Source organism: Rhipicephalus sanguineus, chromosome 7 (assembly GCF_013339695.2).
Source record: "Rhipicephalus sanguineus isolate Rsan-2018 chromosome 7, BIME_Rsan_1.4, whole genome shotgun sequence".
NCBI classification, from domain to species: Eukaryota; Metazoa; Arthropoda; class Arachnida; order Ixodida; family Ixodidae; genus Rhipicephalus; species Rhipicephalus sanguineus.
In genome coordinates this window covers 161,747,439-161,771,215 of record NC_051182.1, presented here as the reverse complement: position 1 = coordinate 161,771,215, position 23,777 = coordinate 161,747,439, and the positions used below count along the sequence as shown (strand labels likewise).

The 23,777-nt window shown below is 46.7% G+C and overlaps 1 protein-coding gene across 1 annotated transcript in view; it reads left to right on the top strand.

Annotated features, from left to right (window-relative positions):
- Window positions 1–23,777, top strand: part of LOC119399228 (uncharacterized) — a 249,351-nt gene that overhangs the window by 36,611 nt on the left and 188,963 nt on the right. Inside the window, 4 exon segments of the mRNA XM_049417583.1 lie at window positions 3,283–3,731; window positions 12,989–13,075; window positions 14,287–14,493; window positions 17,975–18,297. Of these exon segments, the coding sequence (XP_049273540.1) occupies window positions 3,283–3,731; window positions 12,989–13,075; window positions 14,287–14,493; window positions 17,975–18,297 (1,066 nt within the window).

Here is a 23,777-nt window from a genome sequence, read left to right as displayed (position 1 = left end):
TGGACGAGATTTCACGGGGAGAGTCGGAACAGTGGTTTTTGCAGATGGGTCCAGGGTGAGACTACCAGAGGCCAAGATAAGGCTGGATACCCCTTATTTCGTAGGAGAAATTATGGCAAAGTGTATGGAGGATCCAATTTATGACGTTATCTTAGGAAATAGGCCAGGGGTACGAAGGGTGGACGACCCAGCGCAGCCAGGTGGCTATGTCAGGCCAAGAAAACAGTACAGGAGAAAAGAGAAGGCAAACAAAAGCTCTGAAAGCTCAGAGGCTAGAGCGGAAAATGTGGGTGGCGAAGGACAACGCGAGAGTAGATCGAGAATTTTGGAGCAGGTAGGGGTAACCTCAGAGGAGTTCTCGAAAGAACAAAGGGGTGACAGAACCCTGAGGCACGCGAGAGATAGGGTTGGCCGTAAACGTACAAGAGAAGGGTTTAGAGACGGAGTGTTTTACGAAGCGATCAAAGATTTGATTTTCCGGAGGTTCTGGAAAAGCGGAACACCCGTCACACAATTGATGGTGCCCACATGTTATAGGCAGGCAATCTTAGAATATTGCTACGCGAGTGGGTTCAGAGATGCCAAGAACCTGCGAAGAGAAGTGACGAGAGAGGCATTTTGGCCAGGGATATATCGAGATGTGAAGCAATTTGTGAAAAGTCGCCAATGAAGCTATTGGTTGTGTCAGTGTGAAGTGTGGTACCTTGATACGGATTATAGTGTTTTGGACAATGAACATGTGGTGGGTAGGACCAAGGATAGTGGTGTTGTGAAGTGCAGACAAATTGTGAGTGAAAGCGTGCGACGATGTGGTGAAGGGAAGGTGAGCCTAAGCCAAGCAAGGAAAAAGCACGCATCACAAGCTACGGGACACCACCAGAAGAGCAGAGGGCCGTAACCCCAAGGAGGAGGATGAAAGCAGTTTTTTACGAAAAAACTCTTCAAAAGGGGGCCCAATGTCATGAGTAAAGGGGCACGGGGCGCGCGCCGGACAGCGCAAGGCGTCGATGGTGTGCGGGGAATGGAAAAATACCCGATGGTGTGCACCCCCGCCACGTCGACGCAAGCCATTGGCCGGAGGAAGGCGCGTGCCACGCGACCCGAACTGAGGTGCGGAACCCGAGAGGATCAAGCAGTCATTGTTCGGTGGGGTCGTCGAGGAGCAAGGTGTGGCAAGCCAGCGTCGCACCCGCGACGAGAGAAGTAGGGCCTCGTTCTGGGGGCAGCGGCACGAGAGGCTCGGGAGGGTAGCCGTCGACCTTGGCGTCACCCAAGTGAGGCTCCCCGAGCTTGCAGCAGCCTCACTCAGCAGTTCGCAGGGCACCTACGGCACTACCACAGCTCGACGAGACGGCAACCCGCCGACAATCACCTGGAGAGCCACGTCGGCAGTTTGACCCAGTGGCACCAAGAGGATAGGCCGAGGGTTAGGCCTAACCGGACGAGACGATGTTCTCGAAGGAAGACCGACGGGTCAGCGACGAGGACGACTAGCGAGGCGGCAACTTCGACGACGGCGACTCCCAGACGTCGAGGAGTAGCATCGACGGGACTCAGCGTCGACTTTGGCACGGAAGCGAGGCGACGGACTCACGCGAAGTAAGAATGTTCTGTTCGCGTAGCTAGACCGAGACGCCATAGTGGCCAGACTTTCGGGCCAGTAAAGCTGAGCTTAGTGTGGTTGCTGTATTCTTTTGTAACGCTTGGCGTTTTTGAATATGTTGCTTCTGTTTGTAAACTTGTAGTGTGTTAACTTCTTGTTTGCCGTGTTGTTATATAAAGTGTGTTTGCCGTGACGCCACGGTCTCCCGCCTCGCTCTCTCTCCCAACCCCATCACATATTGCAAGCGCTCCCGAGATACGTGACAGATTCCTATGAAGGAGGGATCAACCATCTTCTTATATTTGGTTCCACTTACGCGAAACACCCTGTATACTTATTCACTTTGATTGTTTAGTACAGAACCACCTTGCTATTTGACTTAAATATATTGGTTTTCCTTTGTCTGCGTCACTATAAAATATTCTTATTGTTACAAATCTGTAGGTAGCAGAGCCAGAAGTGGCAATAGTGTGAATAGCAGTGATAACCTGCGGCGCTTTGTGCCTCGAGAACATGTCTGAGGCGTTTCCTGGCGGCTCCGGTTCTCTCGAAGAAATGGTAAAAGAGTGCACGTTAGTGAATATGCTCTCAGTGAACGCTTTATGCCCGCAGATAAGTAAAATATGAAAAATCACTGCGGTTTTATGTCATCAATTAATTGTGACCGCCGACTGTGTAGTTCATCGTCTTCACACGACACGTCATAAACAATATCGCTACCAATGTTGTTGCTGCTCTACACCTGTCGGTGGATGCGGTATTACGAAAACAAAAATACACTTGCGGACAAGGTAAGACCGCACAGTGGTATTTGCATAATTGTGCGGAGGCTTCTTAATGACGTTCTTGCAAGTAGATGGCAACCTGCTAGCTGGTCGCCAAGTAGAGCCGCAACACCCATAAATTACAGAAGTGTCACACAAAAACCACTTACAGCGCAGCGGCTAAAGAGCTGTCATGTTAAGCTGCCAAACAAATCCCAATATGTTGTTTAGGAATGAAACTAATATACCTTGAGCAAGAAAGTTTGTATCTTGTGATACAAACAGGTATTTTGTTAAAATTAAACAACGTTGGTCGCAGTTAAGAAGTTTTCAAGTAAACACATTTCTACATAGGCCTTTGCTGATTCATTATATAGATCTATAATAGAAAATTTGCAAATGTATCAAAATATCTTCAGATACAATTGGGAAGTATCGTATCGGATACAATTATTCCGGATGTATCTTGTATCTGTATCTCAAATACTTCCTGCCCGAGTATCTTGTATCGTATCGCGATACAATTTCAATGTATCTTTGCCCAGTCCTGAGAGTAGCCACAAAGCAGCCATAGTGGCGAGACTGGCTAAGGGCTGAAGAGTCGAACGTGATGTGGATTGTAGTTCTGGTTCCACTCACTAGCGGATTTTTGTGTGTAGGTTTCTCTTTGGTGTGAATTTTGAGTGTTTGTTAATTTTTTGCTGTGTCGTGTGACAGTCTGTTTGCCGTGCCACTGCCTTGTCCCATCTGTCTCTCTCAATTCCATCCAACTTGCAAGTGCTCCCGAGATGCGTGAGAAGCAGACAGTCTGTTTGAGTTGGTGGTTGTCTTTAGCATCTCCTTTTCAAAGGCAAAGTCAGTGTTTTGTTCCATGACTTCGGTTGCATCAAAGTGGTGTGGTTTCTAAATGTGCAGGTCACAAGAACCACTGACAGAGGGTGCGGAAACTGATGAACCTGTTCGAATATCAACACCAAAGCTGTGCATTGAGGAGTCATCTAAAGGAGATGACAAGCGTGCTGAAGACTGCAATGATGTCAGTGATGCTACAGTCTCCTGTAATGAAGATGGAGCAAAGGAAGCAGCTGACGTAAAGGCAGTAGAAGGAAAAGTTGGGCTAGACGTAGAGGCATCTGATGAAAAGCAGGAAGACATTGTTATGATTCAGGATGAAGAGCCTGAGAAAAGCAAGGAGGAACCAAAGAAGTATGTAGATGAAATGCTGGAAGAAGCGGAAGAAGCGCTGAAAGATGTGGCAGAAGCGGTGGAAGAGCTCCCTGCCCAAGTATTTGAAGGATTGGCAGAGGTGGAGAAGTCACTTGACAGCAGTGATGATGTGCAAGTTGTTGCCATTGAGCAGCCAGGTTAGTTTTTCACAACTTCTTTTTGTGTGTTTCCACTTGCACAATCTGGTGGAATTCTGCATGGTTTTGGCCCGTTGATGACAAGTGGAACAAAGTTTATTGCAACATCTAAGACATGGGGTAGGCAGTAACGCAGAGGCACTGCACCCCTTTTATAGATTTAAATTATTGCACTATGCTAAGTAAATAATGAATGCATTGTAATGTGTACCTATCTTTGGGTACATTGGTTGCAGCACTGAAGATGATACAAGTCACAGGTGTGTGTAGCTTGCTTGATTCTAGTGTTTTGCTCTGGTGGTCTATTATTTGAGTAGCACTTGATGAGTTTTCTATTAGAGCGCAGCTCTTGGGCACCTGTTCCTGTGTTGAGCGTTGTCTGTGTTGCCGTTGGTGGCGTAACCGATAGACATGAAAAAATACAGTGAAAAAAAAAACCTAGGGTCGAGCAGGATTTGAACCTGGGCCCTCTGTGTGGCAGTCGAGTATTCTACCACAGAGCCACGCTGGTGCTTGAAACTCATTTGCAAAAAGACCCCATACAAGCGTCATGTCGGGCAAGGAATAACGTTAACCTGTGTAATATAGCGTGGCAGAAGAGTAAATAACAACCAGTCATCACACAATGCTAATTTCATGACGAGTGTGTGGTTTAATGCTTCCCATCCACTGCAAAGTGCTCAGCCATTATTCTTCATCATCATCAGCCACATGCAGCATCCATGAAGTGCACATAATACCTTACAGATGTGTAGTGGGCACCTCGCTTATTCGCAAGAAGATGACTAATGGAGTAGTGGGTGCTGTCCTGCTTCACAAAATTTATGACTTATGGCGTAGTGTATACCTTGCATGTGTACTTTCATTGATTGCCCTGAAAGAGTTTAGAGCGGGCTCTAGAAAGGCCGCTTTTCCAGCTTTCGATGGGACTGTGCTGCGTGTTCCATACAGGCCTGGCGTTTTAGAGTGCAGCTCTTAGGCGCCCGTTCCTGTGTTGAGTGGCATCGTCGTTGGTGTTGGCATAACCGATAGAGCGAACGAGAATGTAAGAGTGAACGTGTAGCACTCGAGCGCTGGCAGTTTCTGTGACAATATGCAACTAATGTTACATTGCTACGACTATGGAAAGCCAAATTTCTAACACAGTTGGCGTTGCCCCAACACGAAGCTGCACTCAGAATTCGCATTAGGAAGTATCGTAATTGTCAGTGAATTTTTTGTTTGATAGATGTTTTGGAATATGTTCGATACCAAGGCGTTGTACTGGGCTAGTTGGTAGATAGTCACAAAGGATAAAAACCAGTGGAAAACACAGCACACAGTGAAAAGAAGTTGGCGGGACAGGCTGGCACTTATAACTGAACAGAAAACCTCGTTTGAAAGGCTTATTTAAACCCAGGGGCAACCACTCTGTGCATGTGTGAGCAACCATGCTTCACCTAAAATGAAAAATAATCGAAAAAACTTAGCTGGAAATAATCGCGTTCAGAAATACCATCTCTTTGCCAGATAGATGCACTGGCGTGTCACTGACACAGTCATTACCCCGTTTCTTTATGTAAAATGCCTCTAACATTTCCTTTTTCTTCTTTGTCCCACCCCTGCCCAAAACACTAGTGCTTTCAAAAGCAGGAGTGCACCCGCACTGCCTGCAGTGGCTCAGCAGATTGTCGTGTGTTTTCCGCTGGTTTTTATCCTTTGTGAATATGTTCGATCTAGCCATGGTGACTGAGTACAGCATTTCATTTTGTTGCAAGAACTGTCCATTGCAATGAAATTTCGGATTGGTTAAATTGGTTTTAAACAGGCATGTGCATTGTATTCTCTCAAGGCAATCTTGGCAAAGCTGGTGGTTGGTGGGTAATATGTCATTTCCAGCATGTTGCCTGAAGAGGTATTCTCACTGCGGAGTTTTCCGTGGTGGATAAAGGCGAAGCTGAGTGATGTCAGCTAGCTGGGAGACTTCTCCAGAGAAGTCCCCCGCTTAAAGTGCACAGCCTCCTTCTGTACTTTAAACATGATTTTAATCCATTCGCAGTTCAAACGCAGCCTTGATTTTTATTGTCATGACAGTAAAAACTCAGCTTGACAAAACAAGTAAAAACAAAAAATTTGTAATTGAAAAGAAAACTTGCATTTTTCGAGTAGCATCTACACGTAACTCAACTAATTCAAAGATTCAAACCAAACACAAGTGATGTATTGTACACTGCCCTGAAGCATAGCACTAAACTGTGAATTAGCCTTTTAGTGAAATTGCATGAACTTCCATGTTTCATGTAAATCCTAAACAATAATGTTGTAAATTTTGAGAGGATGGCTTGGTGGGCTTGTTGGTATTGCAGCGCACACAGACCGGGGACAAAGAAAGAAAACAGCGTCTTGTGTTTTCTTTTGTCCCCATCTGTGGGAGCTGTAACGCTTCTAAGATGTAAACTCGACTTGCTGCGCAACCAGCAGGAAAGAAGGAGGGAGACAGGAAAGAGCGCAGTTCCTGTGTTCCAGTTCCAGGAAAGAACTGCGCTCTTTCCTGTCTCCCTCCTTCTTTCCTGCTGGTTGCACAGCAAGTCGAGTTTACAATTATGAACCAACTAGTCTGCAAAGAAGTATTTCTAAGATGTAAATTTGGCACATCGGTTGTGTGGAGGAATGGTGATGAAAGGGAGAATTGGCATACACCTGTTTGTAGCACAAAGTACGAGGAAACGCAGACGGATATCTCTGAAAGAAAAGCTTCTTAGTTGGTAAAAAATCTGACTTGGTCCGGGGATTAAATCCGGGACTAATGCCTTTTCCAGGTAGCCGCTCTACCAACTGATCTAACCAGGATGCTGGCCATTGTCCATGTGCTTCAAGTTGTCAATTAATTCTTTGCTTCATTGCCAATTGCATATGTTTCATTTATTAAACTCGAAACAAACATTGTAATGTTTCTGTGAGCATGAAATCAGTCAGTGGTAGGGGTGTGCGAATATTAAAAAATTTTGAATATCGAATTGAGTCTATTCGATTTTTTGAGGATGTTTCTGTGAGCATGAGATCGGTCAGTGGTAGGGGTGTGTGAATATTTGAAAATTTCAAATATCAAATCGAATAGCATTCTATTCGATTCCTTACTCGAATTGAATTGTGCATATTAGAACTACCCAATATTTTTTCAATAATAAGCACCAATCAAAAGAGTCTTAAAGAAACGAAACGTTGCAACAGAGATTGGTACCGTTTCTTGTTTTAATTGGAAATTACCAAGGTGCATGCAGCCCAAGGCTTTACGGTACTATAGACGCTATATTGATCACAGGATGAAGGCGTTATTGCTTAAAACCCATTGTCGCCGAAGCGACACAGTCATCAATCCACTCTCTTCTTCATGTCATGACATTCACGATGATGTTGACTCATGAATATTGGGTAATATTTATCATCAGTTTTATTTAAAAGCTGTTGACATAAAGTTCCACTTTCAATACTGTCTTCACTGCTGTATTCTACCTGCAGTTAAAAAAATATTGCTAAATCTCTAGTTGCTGCTGTATACAAGCTTGCTTCAGCTTACATAATGGTGGTATTATTTTTTGTCAGTTAAAAGTAATCGTAATTGTAGCGGCACGCCCTCGCTCCCGCTTACAGCGACACGAACTCCGAGCGGTGCGCTCAGTGCGCACCCGCTTACAGCGCCCGCACCGCGTGGCGCAATACGTGCGAAATAAAGATCATGTTCTCTCTCCAGCGACCATCGTGTGCTGACGTACATTCCGCTGCTCGCCTATGCCTGTCTGTCTATAGGCAACATATATCGTGTTCCCTATAGCTTGGTGACTCGGACGTGATCGCTACTAACACGAGCACGACAGCGGACAACGGCACACAACCACAGCAACCGCTGTCAACGGTGGGAAATGAGGATCGAGCCCTCACCGCGGACATGGAAGCCGTTTCCAATGTGCAGGTGCGGCTGCCGCCATTTTGGACGAAGAACCCAGCAGTATGGTTCACTCAAGTGGAAGCTTTATTCGACTTGCGCCGCATCGGTTCACAACGTGTGAAGTACTTGCATGTCGTTTCGACGCTGCCCTCGGAGGTTGCAGACGACTTTGACGACGTGTTGAGCGTGCCACACCCATCCAAGCCATACGAACATTTCAAAGCCATTGTTCTGACGCGCAAAACGGTTTCGGAGCGCAGCCGCCTGCAGCAACTCCTCAACGCCAAAGAGCTCGGAGACAGACGACCATCGCAGCTACTGCACCAAATGCGCCAGCTACACGGCGACAGCACGCTATTCTCCGTAAGCCCGCTGCTTCGCAAGTTGTTTTTGCAACGCCTGCCCCAAAACCTAGTTCCTGTCTTGGCTGCTGCTGGTGAGATACCCTTAGAGAAGCTAGCAGAGCTCGCCGACCGTATTTACGATTACTCCCCCGCCGGCCCCACTGTGGCGTCAGCGACCGCCATGACACCTGACACCGAAGCGCGCCACTCTCGCCTCGGAAGAGAAAGTGGACCAGCTCGCTGCCTCCATCGCTGCGATGCGTACTTCGGCACCTCGCCATTCCCGCGGCAGCTCACGTTCACGCTACTCCTCCCACTCTCGTTCAACTAACAACCGTGACGGCTACTGCTGGTATCACGCCCGTTTTGGCACCAGCGCTATGAAATGCCGGGCACCCTGTCGCTGGCAGGAAAATACAAACGCGAGTCGCTAATGGCGGCGAGTGACTCGTGTGACGCCACAGCGACACGCAGCCGTCTGTTCTACATATCAGACAAGATCACAGGACGTCGTTTCCTGGTCGACACGGGCGCTGAGGTGAGCGTTATTCCTGCCTCACGTCTCGATCGGCAACGCGCTGAGAGAACTGCATTATTACAGGCTGTGAAACGTTCCGCAATCGCCACGTTTGGACAGCGCTCCCTAACCATCGACTTGGGGTTGCGCCGCACATTTCGGTGGATATTCATCGTCGCTGATGTGCGCTTCGCCATACTTGGAATGGACTTTCTTACGAACTTCGGCCTGAACGTGGACATCCGCTCTCATCGCCTTGTGGACTGTACTACCAGCTTGTACGTGCAGGGCATCCTTGCGCCTGTGTTGGCCCCTGTGCAAACGGCTCCCAACTTCAAAGCAAGCTCGTTTGCTGCAATTTTGTCTGATTATCCAGAACTGACAAAACCGAACAATTTGGAACAACTGGTGCGACACACCGTCACGCACCACATTGTCACAACTGGACCTCCAGTATTCAGCAAGCCACGACGTCTTACTAGTGATCGCCTTGCCACGGCACGCAGGAGTTTGAGCACATGCTGCAGCTGGGCATCATTCGACCATCGTCAAGCAGCTGGTCATCCGCCCTGCACATGGTACCGAAGCGCGACCCAGGTGACTGGCGCCCCTGTGGCGATTATCGTTCATTGAACGGGTGCGCTGTCCCTGATCGATATCCGCTTTCCCACATTCATGATTTTGCTGCCACACTAGCTGGAACGGCAATCTTCACCAAGATCGATCTGGTCAAAGCTTACCACCACATTCCTGTCGAGCCATCGGATATACCAAAGACCGCCATTGCAACACCTTTTGGACCTTTTGAGTACGTCCGCATGCCTTTTGGGTTGAGGAACGCCGCCCAAACATTCCAACGATTCATCAATGAGGTAACACGTGGCTTACACTTCGTCGTCGCCTACCTAGATGACATCCTTGTGGCAAGTTCTTCACCTGAACAGCACGCCGATCATCTGCGATTGCTTTTCTCAAGACTCCAGGAACATGGCTTGACCATTAACACAGCGAAGTGTGTTTTCGGCGCAAGCAGCATCGAATTTCTTGGCCACCTTGTCACACCTGAAGGAATCCAGCCTTTGGAAAGCAAAGTTCAAGCCCTGCGCGATTTTCCTCGCCCAACATCACTTCGCAAGCTGCGCGAGTTTCTTGGACTGCTGAACTTTCACCGTCGTTTCCTACCTAATGCGGCCCGGATTCTTCTGCCACTCACCGAAATGCTCAAGTCAACCAAAGCACCGTCAGCTCCTCTTGAGTGGACAACTACAGCTGATGCAGCGTTCGAGGAAGCTAAAACTGCTCTCGCAAACGCGACAATGCTTGTGCATCCGCTACCAAATGCACCCAGCGGCTGATCACCGATGGTTCTTTGGGCGCTGTTGGTGCCGTCCTGCAACAATTTCAGAAAGACTCGTGGTGCCCACTAGGCTTCTTCTCCCAGAAACTAAAGCCTGCCGAAACGCGTTACAGCACTTTCGACCGTGAACTTCTCGCCGTCTACCTTGGAATCCGGCACTTTCGCCATCAACTAGAAGGTACTGTGTTCCACGTGCTAACCGACCATAAGCCACTGACATTCGCTTTTCGCGGAAACCACAGTGCATACACATCCCGGCAAATTCGGCATCTCAGCTTCATTTCAAAATTCACTGTCGATCTGCGGTACATAGAAGGCCCCGTCAACGCTGCTGCCGATGCCTTTTCGCGTGTGAGTGTCGCAACATCTGGTGTCGTGGACTTCGAGGCAATTGCAGAGGCACAACGTTCTGATAGTGAACTTCGTGACTTACGTACAAGCTCCAGTTCTCTCTCGCTGTCTGATGTGCCGCTGCCATTCTCCTCGGGTACAGTTGCGTGCGATGTCTCTTCCGGCCGCACCCGCCCATTTGTACCCTCCTCGTATCGTCGTCAAATATTTGCTAAGCTGCACGAAGCAAGTCACCCAGGCATCCGCACCACACAACGTCTCATCACCTCTCGTTTTGTGTGGCCCGGCATCAACAGAGACGTCCGCCGTCGGACTCGTGAGTGTTTGCATTGCCAACGTGCAAAGACGACGTGGCACACCAGATCTCCCCTTCAGCCATTCCGCTCGCCAGATTGTCGCTTTGACCACATTCACATTGACATCGTCGGTCCACTTCCTTCATCGCGAGGAAAGCGCTACATCCTCACCTGTGTCGACCGCTACACACGCTGGCCCGAGGCATTCCCGCTACATGATATCACGGCATCCACCGTGGCATCAGCTTTCCTTTCTGGATGGATCTCTCGCTTCGGCTACCCCAGTGTTGTAACTACGGACTGCGGCCGTCAGTTTGAGTCCGAGTTGTTCATAGCGCTGACACGTATCCTCGGTGTACGTCACGTTCATACAACTTCATACCACCCTTCCGCGAACGACTGCACCGACAGCTGAAGGCTGCACTCATCGCTCGCGATGCCCGAACTTCATGGGTTGAGGCACTTCCCCTCGTGCTGCTCGGGATTCGCTCAGCGATCAAAGAAGACCTCGGGTGCACAGCGGCCGAAATGGTGTACGGCACCACCCTCCGCCTACCTTGGGAATTCTTCGCCTCTACCGCAACTGACCTGTCACCGCCTGACTACGTCGAACAACTGCGACTCCTATGTCAACGCCTGCGACCGACTTCAGCCCGACTACCTGCCACTTATGACGCCTTCGTAAGCAAAGACCTTGCTTCATCAAGTCACGTCTTTGTGCGACGGGAAGACATCCGGCCATCACTTACGGCACTGTACGAGGGTCCATTCAAGGTGCTCGACCGTACCGAAAAGACCTTCACAGTGACTGTAAATGGCCGCACGGACGTTGTGGCAATCGACCGCGTGAAACCAGCGTACATGCCGAACTCAGATGTATCAGCTTCACTTCCTTTAAGTTAAACGGTCCTGTCGGTGCGAATTACATAGCCTCTATTTTTGCTCAGCAAAAGAAAAAAAAACAAACCCCGCCTTATCCTCCACGGGGGGGGGGGGGGGGGGGGGGGGGAGCCTTGTAGCGGCACGCCCTCGCTCCCGCTTACAGCGACACGAACTCCGAGCGGTGCGCTCAGTGCGCACCCGCTTACAGCGCCCACACCGCGTGGCGCAATACGCGCGAAATAAAGATCATGTTCTCTCTCCAGCGACCATCGTGTGACGTACATTCCGCTGCTCGCCTATGCCTGTCTGTCTATAGGCAACGTATATCGCGTTCTCTATAGTAATGTTCCTTTGTTAAAGCTTGGAAATATTTGTTTTAAATAAGATGTTGTGGAATTCTTAGGCTATTTGGAAAATGGTTACATTACCATTCTAGTGCTGCTTTGAAAATGGTTGCTTTACTATTAAAAAATTATTCAAATAGTATTAGATTTTTATTTGATTTGGTGTCATCGCTATTTGATTCATACTCGATTCGGTTCTAAAATTCACTATTCACACACCCCTAGCCAGTGGCCATGTCCTTCCCTTCATCTACATAGTCATTCCCAATGACTACATAATTTGCCGAGAGGAGAACAAGCGATTTCCAGCTGTTTTTGAAACGAAATTGTGAATACTCTGCTGTGTACAGTGCTATAATACTCTCAGGTTTACAGGAGCCTTGATTACTGATAGGCAGATTTTTCCCACTATGTTCAAAAAGGTTTGAAGGGTCCCTTTAATGGCAGAGGTGTGTGTAATGCATTCGTGGCAAAACAGAACAAAGCAAGGTGTCACTATGCTGTTTATCGTGGTGGCTGCCTCACAGAACTGCGAGCATGTGATGATGTTACTGCTGTTGCGGCAGCGGTACAATGCCACAGTAGTTCAGGGTGTGATCATTCCGGGGGGGGGAATCAAATGTTGGTAACAAAACATTTAGTGGTGCAATCATTATGCGAGTGTGATCATAATGCGAATAAATACACTACGTATATGTGTTTGTTCTTGCAAAATATTGTGTTGATGCATCCTGTCTATGGTGGCATGTAGCTCTGATTGATAACTGGGATAAATTGGAGATGGATCTAGGGATAAATTATTAGCCTGAAGTAGGTTAAGGAGTTCAAGTCTTTGTTTCTTTCATATAAGCTCAAGTGGGTTAATGTCGACTTCAAACAGTTGGAGGGGGGGGGGGGTCTTTTCTCTGAATTATCCCAAGGCTCTTGACATTAGATAGTTTTTGTGTATGGATACTAAAATATGTAAGCATGTTCCAGCTTAGGCCTCTTGAGTGACAGGTAGTGCAGCATTTCTACGTTAATGAGATCATGATGATTTTGCAGCACCAACATGCACATAAGGAAGCATAGATAGCAAAATTTTTAAAATTCTAATCTGCTGTTGAATCAACCTCTAATGCTCATTTTTCTGAGCCTCATTAAGATTTACATGTAATGTAATCGATTGATGAAGTAGCAAATAAAAGCTCATTTCATAAGCGCCTGATGTCTTTGCAACCCTGTCTGAATCTTGCACACAGAATTTGGAGAACAAGAAGTCGCTGAGGATGACAAAGAGCTTGATTCTTCTTCTAAGGAGAACAAGATACCTGTCCCCAATGGTGCGGGTGAGTACTAGAGAACATTGAGAAATATTTTCGCCGACAGTGAGATAGAAACCTACAATTTTGGGGAGTACTTTTATTTGCTGCAGTAAGTATGCATATGTATCTGAATAAGATTCATTGTGTATTGTTGTCGCTGTGACAGACAATGGCAAATCAAGAATTCACACCACAAGCACTTGTAGCGCCAGTTCTCTTGTACTGTGGTCATATGCAAGGTGAAACTGGCCTGGAGACATGTCTAAATGGGCCATACTTGCATACAGGTACCCAATTTGCACTCCATGGTATGGGACTTGCCATTCCTGTAATAAACTTGTGATCATCCCTTCTAAAGATTTGTGACTTCCACGACTATGTCAACTCGCTTAAATGCCAATTTTAAGAACTCCTCTTTTCTGTGTATTTGAACCTAGACATGTTGGCTTCCCAGTTTTTAAAAGAGATGTCCGAAAACTCCACTGTGAGGGACACCGTAGTTCCATAATATTTTAGAGCAGCGCAAAAGACGGGACAAAGGACAAGAAGTTCACAGACGAACGCTCACAGAGCGTTTGCTGTGAACTTCTTGTCCTTTGTCCACTCTTTTGCGCTGCTCTAAAATATTATGGAACCTTACCAACTAGCCCAGCTGTCGACTTTGCTACACTGTAGTTAGCATTCTGCCTCATATAACCACAGCAGCTGGGTATTGAACCCTTTTCATAGACTTCTTTGCTTACTAACAAGTGGTGCCTAACTATTTAATGACTCAAGGCATTGCCTCTGTTCCTGGTTGTCATAGTATGAAGTGCAAGAACATTGTTTGTACATTCTGGCTGTGCATATAACTTATGCTGGTGTCACATGGGCATTTTATACTACTATGATTGAAAGTGTAACATCAGACATGTTCAAATGGACATTAATAAGTACACCAGATGATAGAAATGAATGTGGTGTCTGATGTGTTTCCTGTTAGCCCACTCTGCAGTTCGAGAATACTACATGCATTTTTCGAGAAATTTGAGAATGGCAAGTTTGGCCATCAATTTTTTCAGTTTTGATTAATCCTTTCCCGCCATGTAAATGTACACGGGTTGTTGGAAGAATACAGCTGTAAAAAAGACTTGTCATTATTTAACATCCTTTTAGCCTTTTGCAAGGCTGCTTGAACACTTATGCTGACATTGCCTACAGCGTGGTATATCTTGAGACACGGAACTGTTGTCCAGGTATCACTGTGTCAGTCTCCTGCTTCAAGGATGAGGATCCAGATGACCCTGATCCCATGGAGAGCAACGCTGATGACATTGATTCCAAGCCGCCAAAGCGGTCAGCATCCAGCCATGGCATCTTGGCTGATCTCAAACGGGCCTTGAATATGATTGATGCGGAAGCTGGAAATCCAAAGCGTTTTAAGCTCAACACGAATGACGATGGTGAGTGTGCTACTGCATTGTTTTCACTCTTCTTTGCAAAATCCCCTTCTCTTTGGTTTTCAGTGTGCTCCATTTTTTCTTCTTTCTTAGCGAACTTTTGGCAATTTGAGCGTTTATATCCCCTTCAGGCGCGGATTATGATGCACTGTCTGCAAATGTCTCAAATTCGCACAACGTAATTCTAAGGCACTCAATATTACATTCCAAGAAAGAAAATAAAGTAATATGCTGTTGTTTGTGAGTTTTGCTAATTATTCTTAATTAGAGGATAATTGAACATTTAATTACTCAGCAGTCAGTCATGTTCCATTTTTATATAAGAATAAGGAAATTATTGGCTTAAAATGCATGCGCAATTTGTTTTTAGTTGCGTTCATTTCGGGCATTGTTCGGCACGTCGAACAACCCGTCTAACATCGTAGTGCCTTCACCAAAATGATCGGTTATGGTCATACTTAGCACATTGAGGTTAAGTCAAGGCACGTTGACCATGCAGAAGGTTCAATTGATGCTATGCGCAATGTATCTTGCCCTTTCTTTCCGGCTAGTCCAGAAAACTGGCAAAAACAAGTTGCGTCCACTTATGTGGACGTTGCGCCTGAAGGGGATATATCTGTCTGTCTGTCCGTCCATCCGCCCGCCCGTCCGTCCGTCCACTACTACCTACCTACCTACCTACCTTTGCCTGCCTGGCTTACTTGCCTTACTTTACTTGCCTGCCTGCCTGCCCGTCCCGCCCCGCCCCGCCCGCCTGCCTGCGTGCGTGCTCTCATGATCGCTCGCCTCCTTGGTGTAGACCAAAATTGGCATGGAAGGGTAAGAGGATCTGACGAAGAGGATCTGACCATGTCGGGCCATAACGGGAAAATCCTGTCGCCTACGTCTTTAAAATGCTTTCATTCAGACACATGGGGCACATATCCGTTTACCGCGGGCCGCGGTGTACGGGTATGCGCCACAAGGGATTGACAGTTTATATCTACCCAGGAATGGTAAGAACAGACATTGGTAATTTAAATGCGAGAGCATTAAGAAAAACCGACATCGGCAGTGTTGACCCGATGAATGGAAAGAATAGAAATTAGAATCTCAGCAGAAATCAAACCTTCATACTACTGAAACGGGGCCACAAAGGAAGACGAATGCACACGATAAAAAAGGAGGACACGAAAACACAAGCACCGTGTTTCGTGTCCTTTTTTATCGTGTGCATTCGTCTTCCCTTGTGGCGCCGTTTCAGTAGTATGAATTCGTACCAACTTGCCCAGTTGTCAGTCCTTCTAAGGAATCAAAACCAAGCATTTTGCGTGGCATTCAGGTATTCTACCACAGAGCCATGCCAGGGCTATTAACTGGTTTGGAAGAACAGCCTATGCAGGCGTAATGTTGGTGCAACGTCAATTGTGGTTGTGGTGCTGGATATCTATTTTTACAAGAAAGCAATAAACACTACATATGTACTTCTACGATACAGGCAAGTGTCATGTCAGATTAACGTCTGTGGTTCCAGTGTTGGCTCCGCTTTTATAGCAGCCTAATAAACATTACATTTGTATTCCTATGATTCAGCAAGCTACATTGAAGCATTGCTCGACCCCAGAGGAATACATTAACGAAAGTTGCGTATGATATTCACATGATTGCACCATAATGTGCACTTAGTTTCGATAATACTGATGTATGTACTATATAACGCGAGGGCTGACGTTACGTCGCACCATAAGTTACCCTTTAAACACCAGTGTTGTCTACTTGCCTGGTAAGCGCACGATGTGCACACAGCTACTACACTTACAAAAACACCTCGTAACGCTTGGCTCAAAGCCATAAAACACAGCATAAAAGTACTCGCTGACTGCTTCGCATGAAACAGATTCCCACAACGTGTGAGATTCGCCGAATTTTTTTGTTCCTACACTGGTCCCTTGCAGCGACAGTGTAGGGGATAATGAAGAGAAAGAAAATATCGCTGCTTCAGATGCACATATAATAGACGTGTAAGTGCCACACAAGAGTTATCACTGTTATAAATACACTTTAGTGGACCTTCGCATATGATTCTGGTCCTGGCATGTCTTTAGAAGAAAAGGTTCACCATATGTAGCTGTTTTATGGAGTGGAATGTTTACTTTGTGATCATTTTCCAAGCATGCAAATGTAAATGTTGCCCTTTTGAATCAGTGTGTCTTGTTTTAATATGCTACTTTCTCTACCTGCATCATTGGTGCTTGTGCTTCGTCTTTTATGGATGCACTAGGACAGTCCCAGAGACAGTGCAATCAAAACTAGACCAATCTTGACAGTGTAATGGTAACCTGCCACCATGCCTTTGCTGCACCATAGCTTAATCGCTGACAACCCTTACGATAAACATCTTCAGTTAACTGCTCAGTAGTGCATGTGGCCTAGCACAGTTGCATGCGTACTGCACGCATTTAATAGGCGAGAACCCAAATGCGCCGCGCCCCCATTCATGCTGCCTCTTTGGGCGAGACCGCTAAGTGCGCTGCACAGACGCAATGCCTTCACGAACGAAACCAGCTTGCCATTGTCGTGCCCGTGTGCGGTCAGGAACAGAGTAGGCATCACGAACCCTTTTATGACAAATGTGTGCGCACGGTACAGCAACAGTACAGTGATGGCGTCAGCTTAGTTTGCGATGTGCTGCACACAACTAGAAACGATCGGCTTCACACGGCAACAAATGCTGCGTATTGGCGGAGATTCGGCGATGTGTGTGTGCGTCGTTTACGTGTGCACACGCATCGGGGAAAGTCGGACGAGTCGACCGCTCTTCCGCCAGTCTTTGTGTTCCGCGTCAACGCGTTTGCAAACGCTTCATGCGAAAGAGCCGTAATCTATTCCGCGCTTTGCTGGTATCAGCGGCGCTCATCATGAGACGCGAAGTTGCAGGTGGCAGTTGGCACGTAGTTAAGCGCGGTTTGCGGCAGGTACCGAATGTATTTTCGAGAGCCTGGGCGCGCACCGAAATGCCTGATAAGTGTGCTGGGAGGCATTAAAACTATTTCGGACGTGGCTATGGCGATTTGATCGCTGCAGCGGAATAAAAAAGCATGAATTCGTTTTTCCGGACGGCCCGATTTTTCGGACAATTTCGCGGTCCCTGGGGAGCCCGAAAAATCTGACATTGACTGTAGTCGGAATCGCGCGGCTTCCTGCTGGTTATGTTTCGCGCATGTGCAGCATTTCAAAAATGTTGTTTTGGTTATAGCGCGGTACCGCTTATAGTGTGGATATCTGTGACTCCGGCAACTTATGTCATAAGTGGTCTGTGCTGTACTAGTATTTGCTTCCATCCTGATATTATTAGAGCCTCCAAGGTGGTGTTCTGGAGCTTGTATGGTGCATCCTTTCTGTGGTTTGACTGCAGTGCTCAGCACATTACAGAATGAATGAGCACCTTGGTGTGCCGTTCAGTGCTGTGGATGGTGTGCATAGTTTGCTGTACTCTTTATTTTAGGGAATGAATTGGAGCAGGAAGACAATGCAGATCCTCCTGCAGCTCTGTCAACAGCAGCATCAGCATCTACACAGTCTGTGGGCTTGCCTGTGGGTCCCAATCTGGTGGTGTTGAGTCGCAAACAGCTGGAGCAGTATGTGACACGACGAGTGCGTGAGTGTCTCGTGACACAGGCCACTGCCCTCCTGCAGCCTATGGAGAAGAAATGCGACACATTGCACCGAGCCTTGGAGCGGTGGCGGCGAAGGTCATTCCAGCTGCAGAAGCAGCTGAATGAGTTTGTGTGCGAGCAAGAGAAGTGTGCCAATGCCCGCCGGAGTCGGGTGAGTTGTGGCTTTCTTCTGCCCTGGCCCTGTCGTTTATAATGCTGAAAATTATCGTTTCTCTTCATTTTCTTTTATTTGGAATTTGTAATAGTGAACCATTGTAAGCCAGAACTGCACATATACAAGCCAGTACTTGACACATCAATAGACAAGACAACCTGAAGTTCTCATCACGCGTGGCACCTGAACCATGTGCTGCCCTGGCCGATTCATATGTTGGAGATTGGCTCTCCCACTGAAGCAACCACGCACTGCCGCGCATGTTTTTAGCGAAATGCATGCTACCGCCAAGTGTGCTTCTGCGGTGTCAAGCGTGGCTGTCATCGTGGCTAACAGCGCGGAAAACACAGACGAAAATGAGAAGTGGACACAGCACAGCACTGCTGTGCTGTGTGGTTGTGCTCTCCTGCAGCATGGCTGTGGCTGTGCCATCCTGCAGCATGGCTGTGACATCCTGCAGTCTTGGTATACACCATTCCTGTGTCGTGCAGTGCCACAGCAACCTTGAGAAGGCATGATACAGTAGACTTGCAACAGTTCAAAGTCTGATAATTCAAACTTTTGGTTAATTCAAACAAATTTCAAATTTTTGCTTGGTCCATTATGTTTTCAGTGCATTTTAAAGCCGCTTAATTCAAACTGCTCCATCATGTTAATTCGGTTAATTCATACTTTTTGCTTGCCCGTGCCACAAAATATGTGTGCTAACAATCGTGTGTTGATTAAGGAAAAAAAAAACGAGATGGTCTGGCCTCACTCCATAAACAGTGATGGAAGTGCTGCTCCAATTGCTCCAAACTGCTCCAAAAGTGAAATGCTGCTCCATGCTGCTCCAAACTGTAATTTTTGTTAGTAACTGCTCCAGACCTGCTCCGAAGTGGCGTTGGGAAACTGAAAACAATGAACTTTAAGCACTTGATCATCCAGCGAGCCTAAACGTAACAAAAAACAAGCTGTCTACTATCATTCTATATCTTGCGGACATTTTTCTTGGCAATGAAGAGAAGGCTGCAGAGCCGAACTATACGTGTGCTACCGCTGAAGAGAAAAGGCCCACAATTGCGTACGTGTTTTCTGCGTGAGAATTAAGCAAAACATTGCTCTATTTTCTATGGGACACTGTTTGAAAAGAGGCGCAGCATGAGCCAAGGAGATATAAAGTTTATATTTGTTATACTATATGCAGTGTCATTTCACATTTTTGCACATGTGAAAACGTCGCAACTTTTACGTGCTCCTCACAGTCAAAATGGTGCCTTCCGTCTTCAGGTGAGCGCTCGTCGCCCTCCAGCTTTTTGGATGACTCGCTGAAGGAACTTGTGACGAATTTCACTAACAAATGGCTGTCTAAGCAGACGAAGCAAATAGTATGCAACGTTATTATTCGACCATGGCTGCTCGAATAATCCAACAGCCGTCACAAGAGATAAGGAAGGTTCACAAACTGAAACTAAATTCGAAACGTGCGCCAAACCGGACTACTTCGCGGAGCAGTAATGTGCAGTAGCTTCGCCCTCGTAGCCTTTTCTTCATTGCCAAGAAAAGATGTCCTCGAGTATAGTATGTACTATAGTATGTTAGTATGGAGTTTCTATACCAGCTCCATACTAGCATATCGACAATGCCACAAGTAATGGCATTGTTGATATGTCTCCGATTTACCTGTATGTAGCTGTACATGACAGGCAGACTATTTTGGTAAAATGTGTGTGAGATTAGTTCGATATCTTACTGATTACTAACTGCTGGTGGGAGGACTGTGATGTGTGACTGATCGCATTTATCACTTTGTCATTTCCGACCTTATTTTTGCCACAAGAAATGGCAAGGCTGTTTTTTCAACCTATCCGAACTTGGTTTCTTGCATTTTTTCCTTTTTTTTTTGAAATTTTAAATGCAGGCTATTTTGGTGAATATGAAAATAACAGATTTCTTTGCTCTGTTACCGATTATAAACTGCTCTATGTGATTCTAGTTTCTTTTATAATTTGGGGCTCAGCTTCATCAGTTTTATATCATTTTTGTCATAAGTACCTGATATTTTAAATATATAGCTCATCTTACTTAGTGTTAAGTGACCACCCATCTGCTTAATTATTTGTTTGTTGCAATTTGCAGTGATAATTTTATGTGCAGTATCTTTAATAATAAGTAATAATACTTATAGGATGCTTAAATAATGCTTTAAACTCCAGGAGTCGTTTGGAATATTTTGCCATCTGCTCCGAAAATGTCAATAGCCGCTCCAAACTGGCATTTTTTCTGCTCCAGAGTGTGCTCCAAAAAACAAAATGTCGCTTCCATCACTGCATAAACTGTAATTCTGTAAACCATGGATAACTCCGATTTAGCCACAAAAATCCAGGAGAAAACATACAATGTTCAGTAGGCTTGTCAAGAACAAAGATCCTGAAGCATTGAAGAAACTTAAAACTTACATCGTAATTTTGTAGACAAAAAATTGAAAAAGCTCGGAAACAGTATCTAATAATTTATTTACCTTGATGCGGACATACGAGCGCTATAGCTTCAACGCAAACTTTGTGGTGAAAGCACATAAGATACAAAACTCTCCCTCATAAGATAAGCATGCGAGCATGGGTGACCACGCCCTGTGTGTCAAAGTACAAGTCGGAGGTGCACATCCCAACTCTGGTGGAACACTAGAGAGTTTTAGAATTGGGGACCCAAGAAGCTAGGGGACCCAAGAAATTTGTGTGCCGCCAGGGTGCATGTGCAGAACACAAGCCACTCTCGCACTCTTGTGCTCGTGTTGTGCCAAGACCCTGTAGCACCGTCCTTTGGGCGGCGAACAAAACCGGAGAACCAAGAGAAGCAAATAAAGACTATGCTTGGCAGGGGCACACGGCTCGCGTTCCCTGCTGGTGTCAATTCTGGTGACAATGCAACATACTTTATGCTGTGATTCTGGTTCAGCCATCTCTTTTCTTTCCTCCTGTGGCATAAGCTTACAAGAGCCAAAGCGTTCCCACGAGCTCGTGCCACCACAAGTCACGGGCCATTCTTTTTCCCTGGCCGACTGGCCACGAGTGGTGTGGTGTTACAACCCAAAAATCGAAAACTAGCTGGGGTCGCCAGCAATACGACACAAATGCAGTGCGGGCAATGTGCTGCGTAGCCCGCGTCTCACCTAATTTTAATTTCGCCGCATGTGGTGTCCCGTGCGTTTCACCCAACGCCACGTGCGCTTGTATTCTGCGGTTAGCATCCTGGAGAACGAATGGCACATGGCACAATTGTCTAAGGCAGTGCGCTGTGGAGTGACGGGTCGCAGGTTCGAATCCCCAGTCAGACGCTTCGAAGAATTTTTCTTCCAACTCGTTTTTATTTGTGGCTTTTATGTATATATAGATACATATACATATACGGGACATGACGGCACCGGCGACGGCAAAAACCCATCGAATGTAATTGCTATAGCAAAAGTAATGATAATTTTTTTTTAATCCTGCGCTCCTATGCACGCCTTTTGGCATCCCTAGCGTTGGTCGTGATGTCACCAGGAGAATCTGGTCATGTCAACAGCAGCAAGAACCTGTTTGCCTGCCTGCAGATATATGCACTCTCTGCTTTTCCTACTCGCTGTGCGAGGAGGAACTCTTGGCCAGGAGGAGAGACGAATCAACAAATGGAATGTAACGAAGGAAATTGCAAAACGAGCAAGGGCCACATTTCGATCAGGCACATATAACTTCGCTATTATAGCTCCATTTCGAAAAATTCTCACTGCTGTGTGTTTGTTGTAGAAATGTGCTCAACATCAACACAACTAAATTTCAACCTCTCAATGGTTCAAGGGCCCTTTAATTACACGCAGACACAAACGTAGCATGCAGACACAGTGCTGACTAACAGCTGAATTCATTATTGCTTTAAAGGGCCAGTAAACAACCCCGAGGTCCAAAAATTGTAATGAAGAAAAATATGCGCACCTTTGCTATGTGAACATGTTGCCGCAAGAATTACAGGGGTTACAGGGGTTAGAACATCTGTTTCAGCGGGTCTCAAATTTTCGCGCGGCCTCGCCACCCTTCTCCACCACTGGGAGGGGAAGGCGTAGCCCGTTGTCGTGACTCCTCCCACTTTGGCACCGTGACATGAAGTCAGCAATTGACATCATCAGCGAGCTCTATCAGTCGCAATGCACTTCCGCTTGCTGTGGCTCCTGGTTGTCTATTGCTTGCATTGTCGCACGTGCTCTGTAACTTGACGGGCAGTTTTCAGCTCTTCAGTATTTTTAAACCTTTGTGACAGTTCACAGTGCAGCAGGAATGCGTGCTTGCTTTCCAAGATGTCGAAGGGGCGTGAGAGAAAAGCGTGGAGAACCCCGCTTGCAGCGCAAGCAAGCGCGACCCGTCCGAGCTACCGGAGATTCCCCTCTCTCCGCTAAATTTGCAGCCGACAACTGAACAATGCTTCGCCTCATGTCGAAGGCAAAGTGCGTGCAGGTGCTATGCACTTTAGCGAAATATTTTAGCCGCGAAAGAGCACATACACAAAACGAAGAAACACACGACAGGGCGGGCGTTGCCGTGACTGCGTGGCCAAAACCGCATCACCGCAGGGCCAAGGAACAAGGCACAGTTTCGTAGCGGTGGGTGGGAACAGGAACTGACGTTAACTTGACAACTGTTTGTTGAGACCTGGTTTAGACCAGTCGACGAGCTCAGTGGTACGTCAAGTTGCCCATGGGCAAGTTTGCGTCACTGCGCGTACGAGAGCGATTGGTCAGGCGAAGGAAAGAGGCGCGGGAATTGTTTTTCGAAAAGGAGGGTCTGCGCAGCGCTGTAATCTTCGGAAAATGTGATCGCTGCGGTCTACTGTACGAATTGGCGAGCTTGTTTGGGGGGTGAAAAAAAAAGTCTGAGCCTGTTTACTGGCCCTTTAAAAGCAAGAAGTAGGAACACATATGTGAAGTCACAGAACCAGCAAACCGACACGCCCCGATCACCAGTTCTATCACTAGCACACTCACACTCAGCACCTGAGAAAATATTTCTTTCCGTGTAACAAGAGAGGCAGAATTGACGCAATTTTGATTTCTTTAGTGAGTTTCGAAAGCTTCCCGAAGTGCGTGTCTCATCACTTGGCACTGATCAAACAAAGGACGGCATCTGCAATCTGCAACATGCATGGCAAGTGTGCTCCCAGAAGAATTTCTTACGTCACAGGCATGTTCACGTCGTGCTCACTAAATATTGCCATGCGCGCTTCTTTTCATTATGTAACTGGCCCGTTACAGTTGTAAACACTGCCTTGTGCAGGCCGAGCTGGAATGTCTGGGAACCTTTCCAGCTATTTTAGACTCTTCTGATTAGATTACATTCACAATGCGAACACTGGCCATCATTCTGGAACTAAAACGGCCATCAGTAATAATGCTGGAATAAGGGATGCCACGTGTATAAATGCCACCTTACAGCTGATCAGATTGCCAATATCCAACGACAGTGATT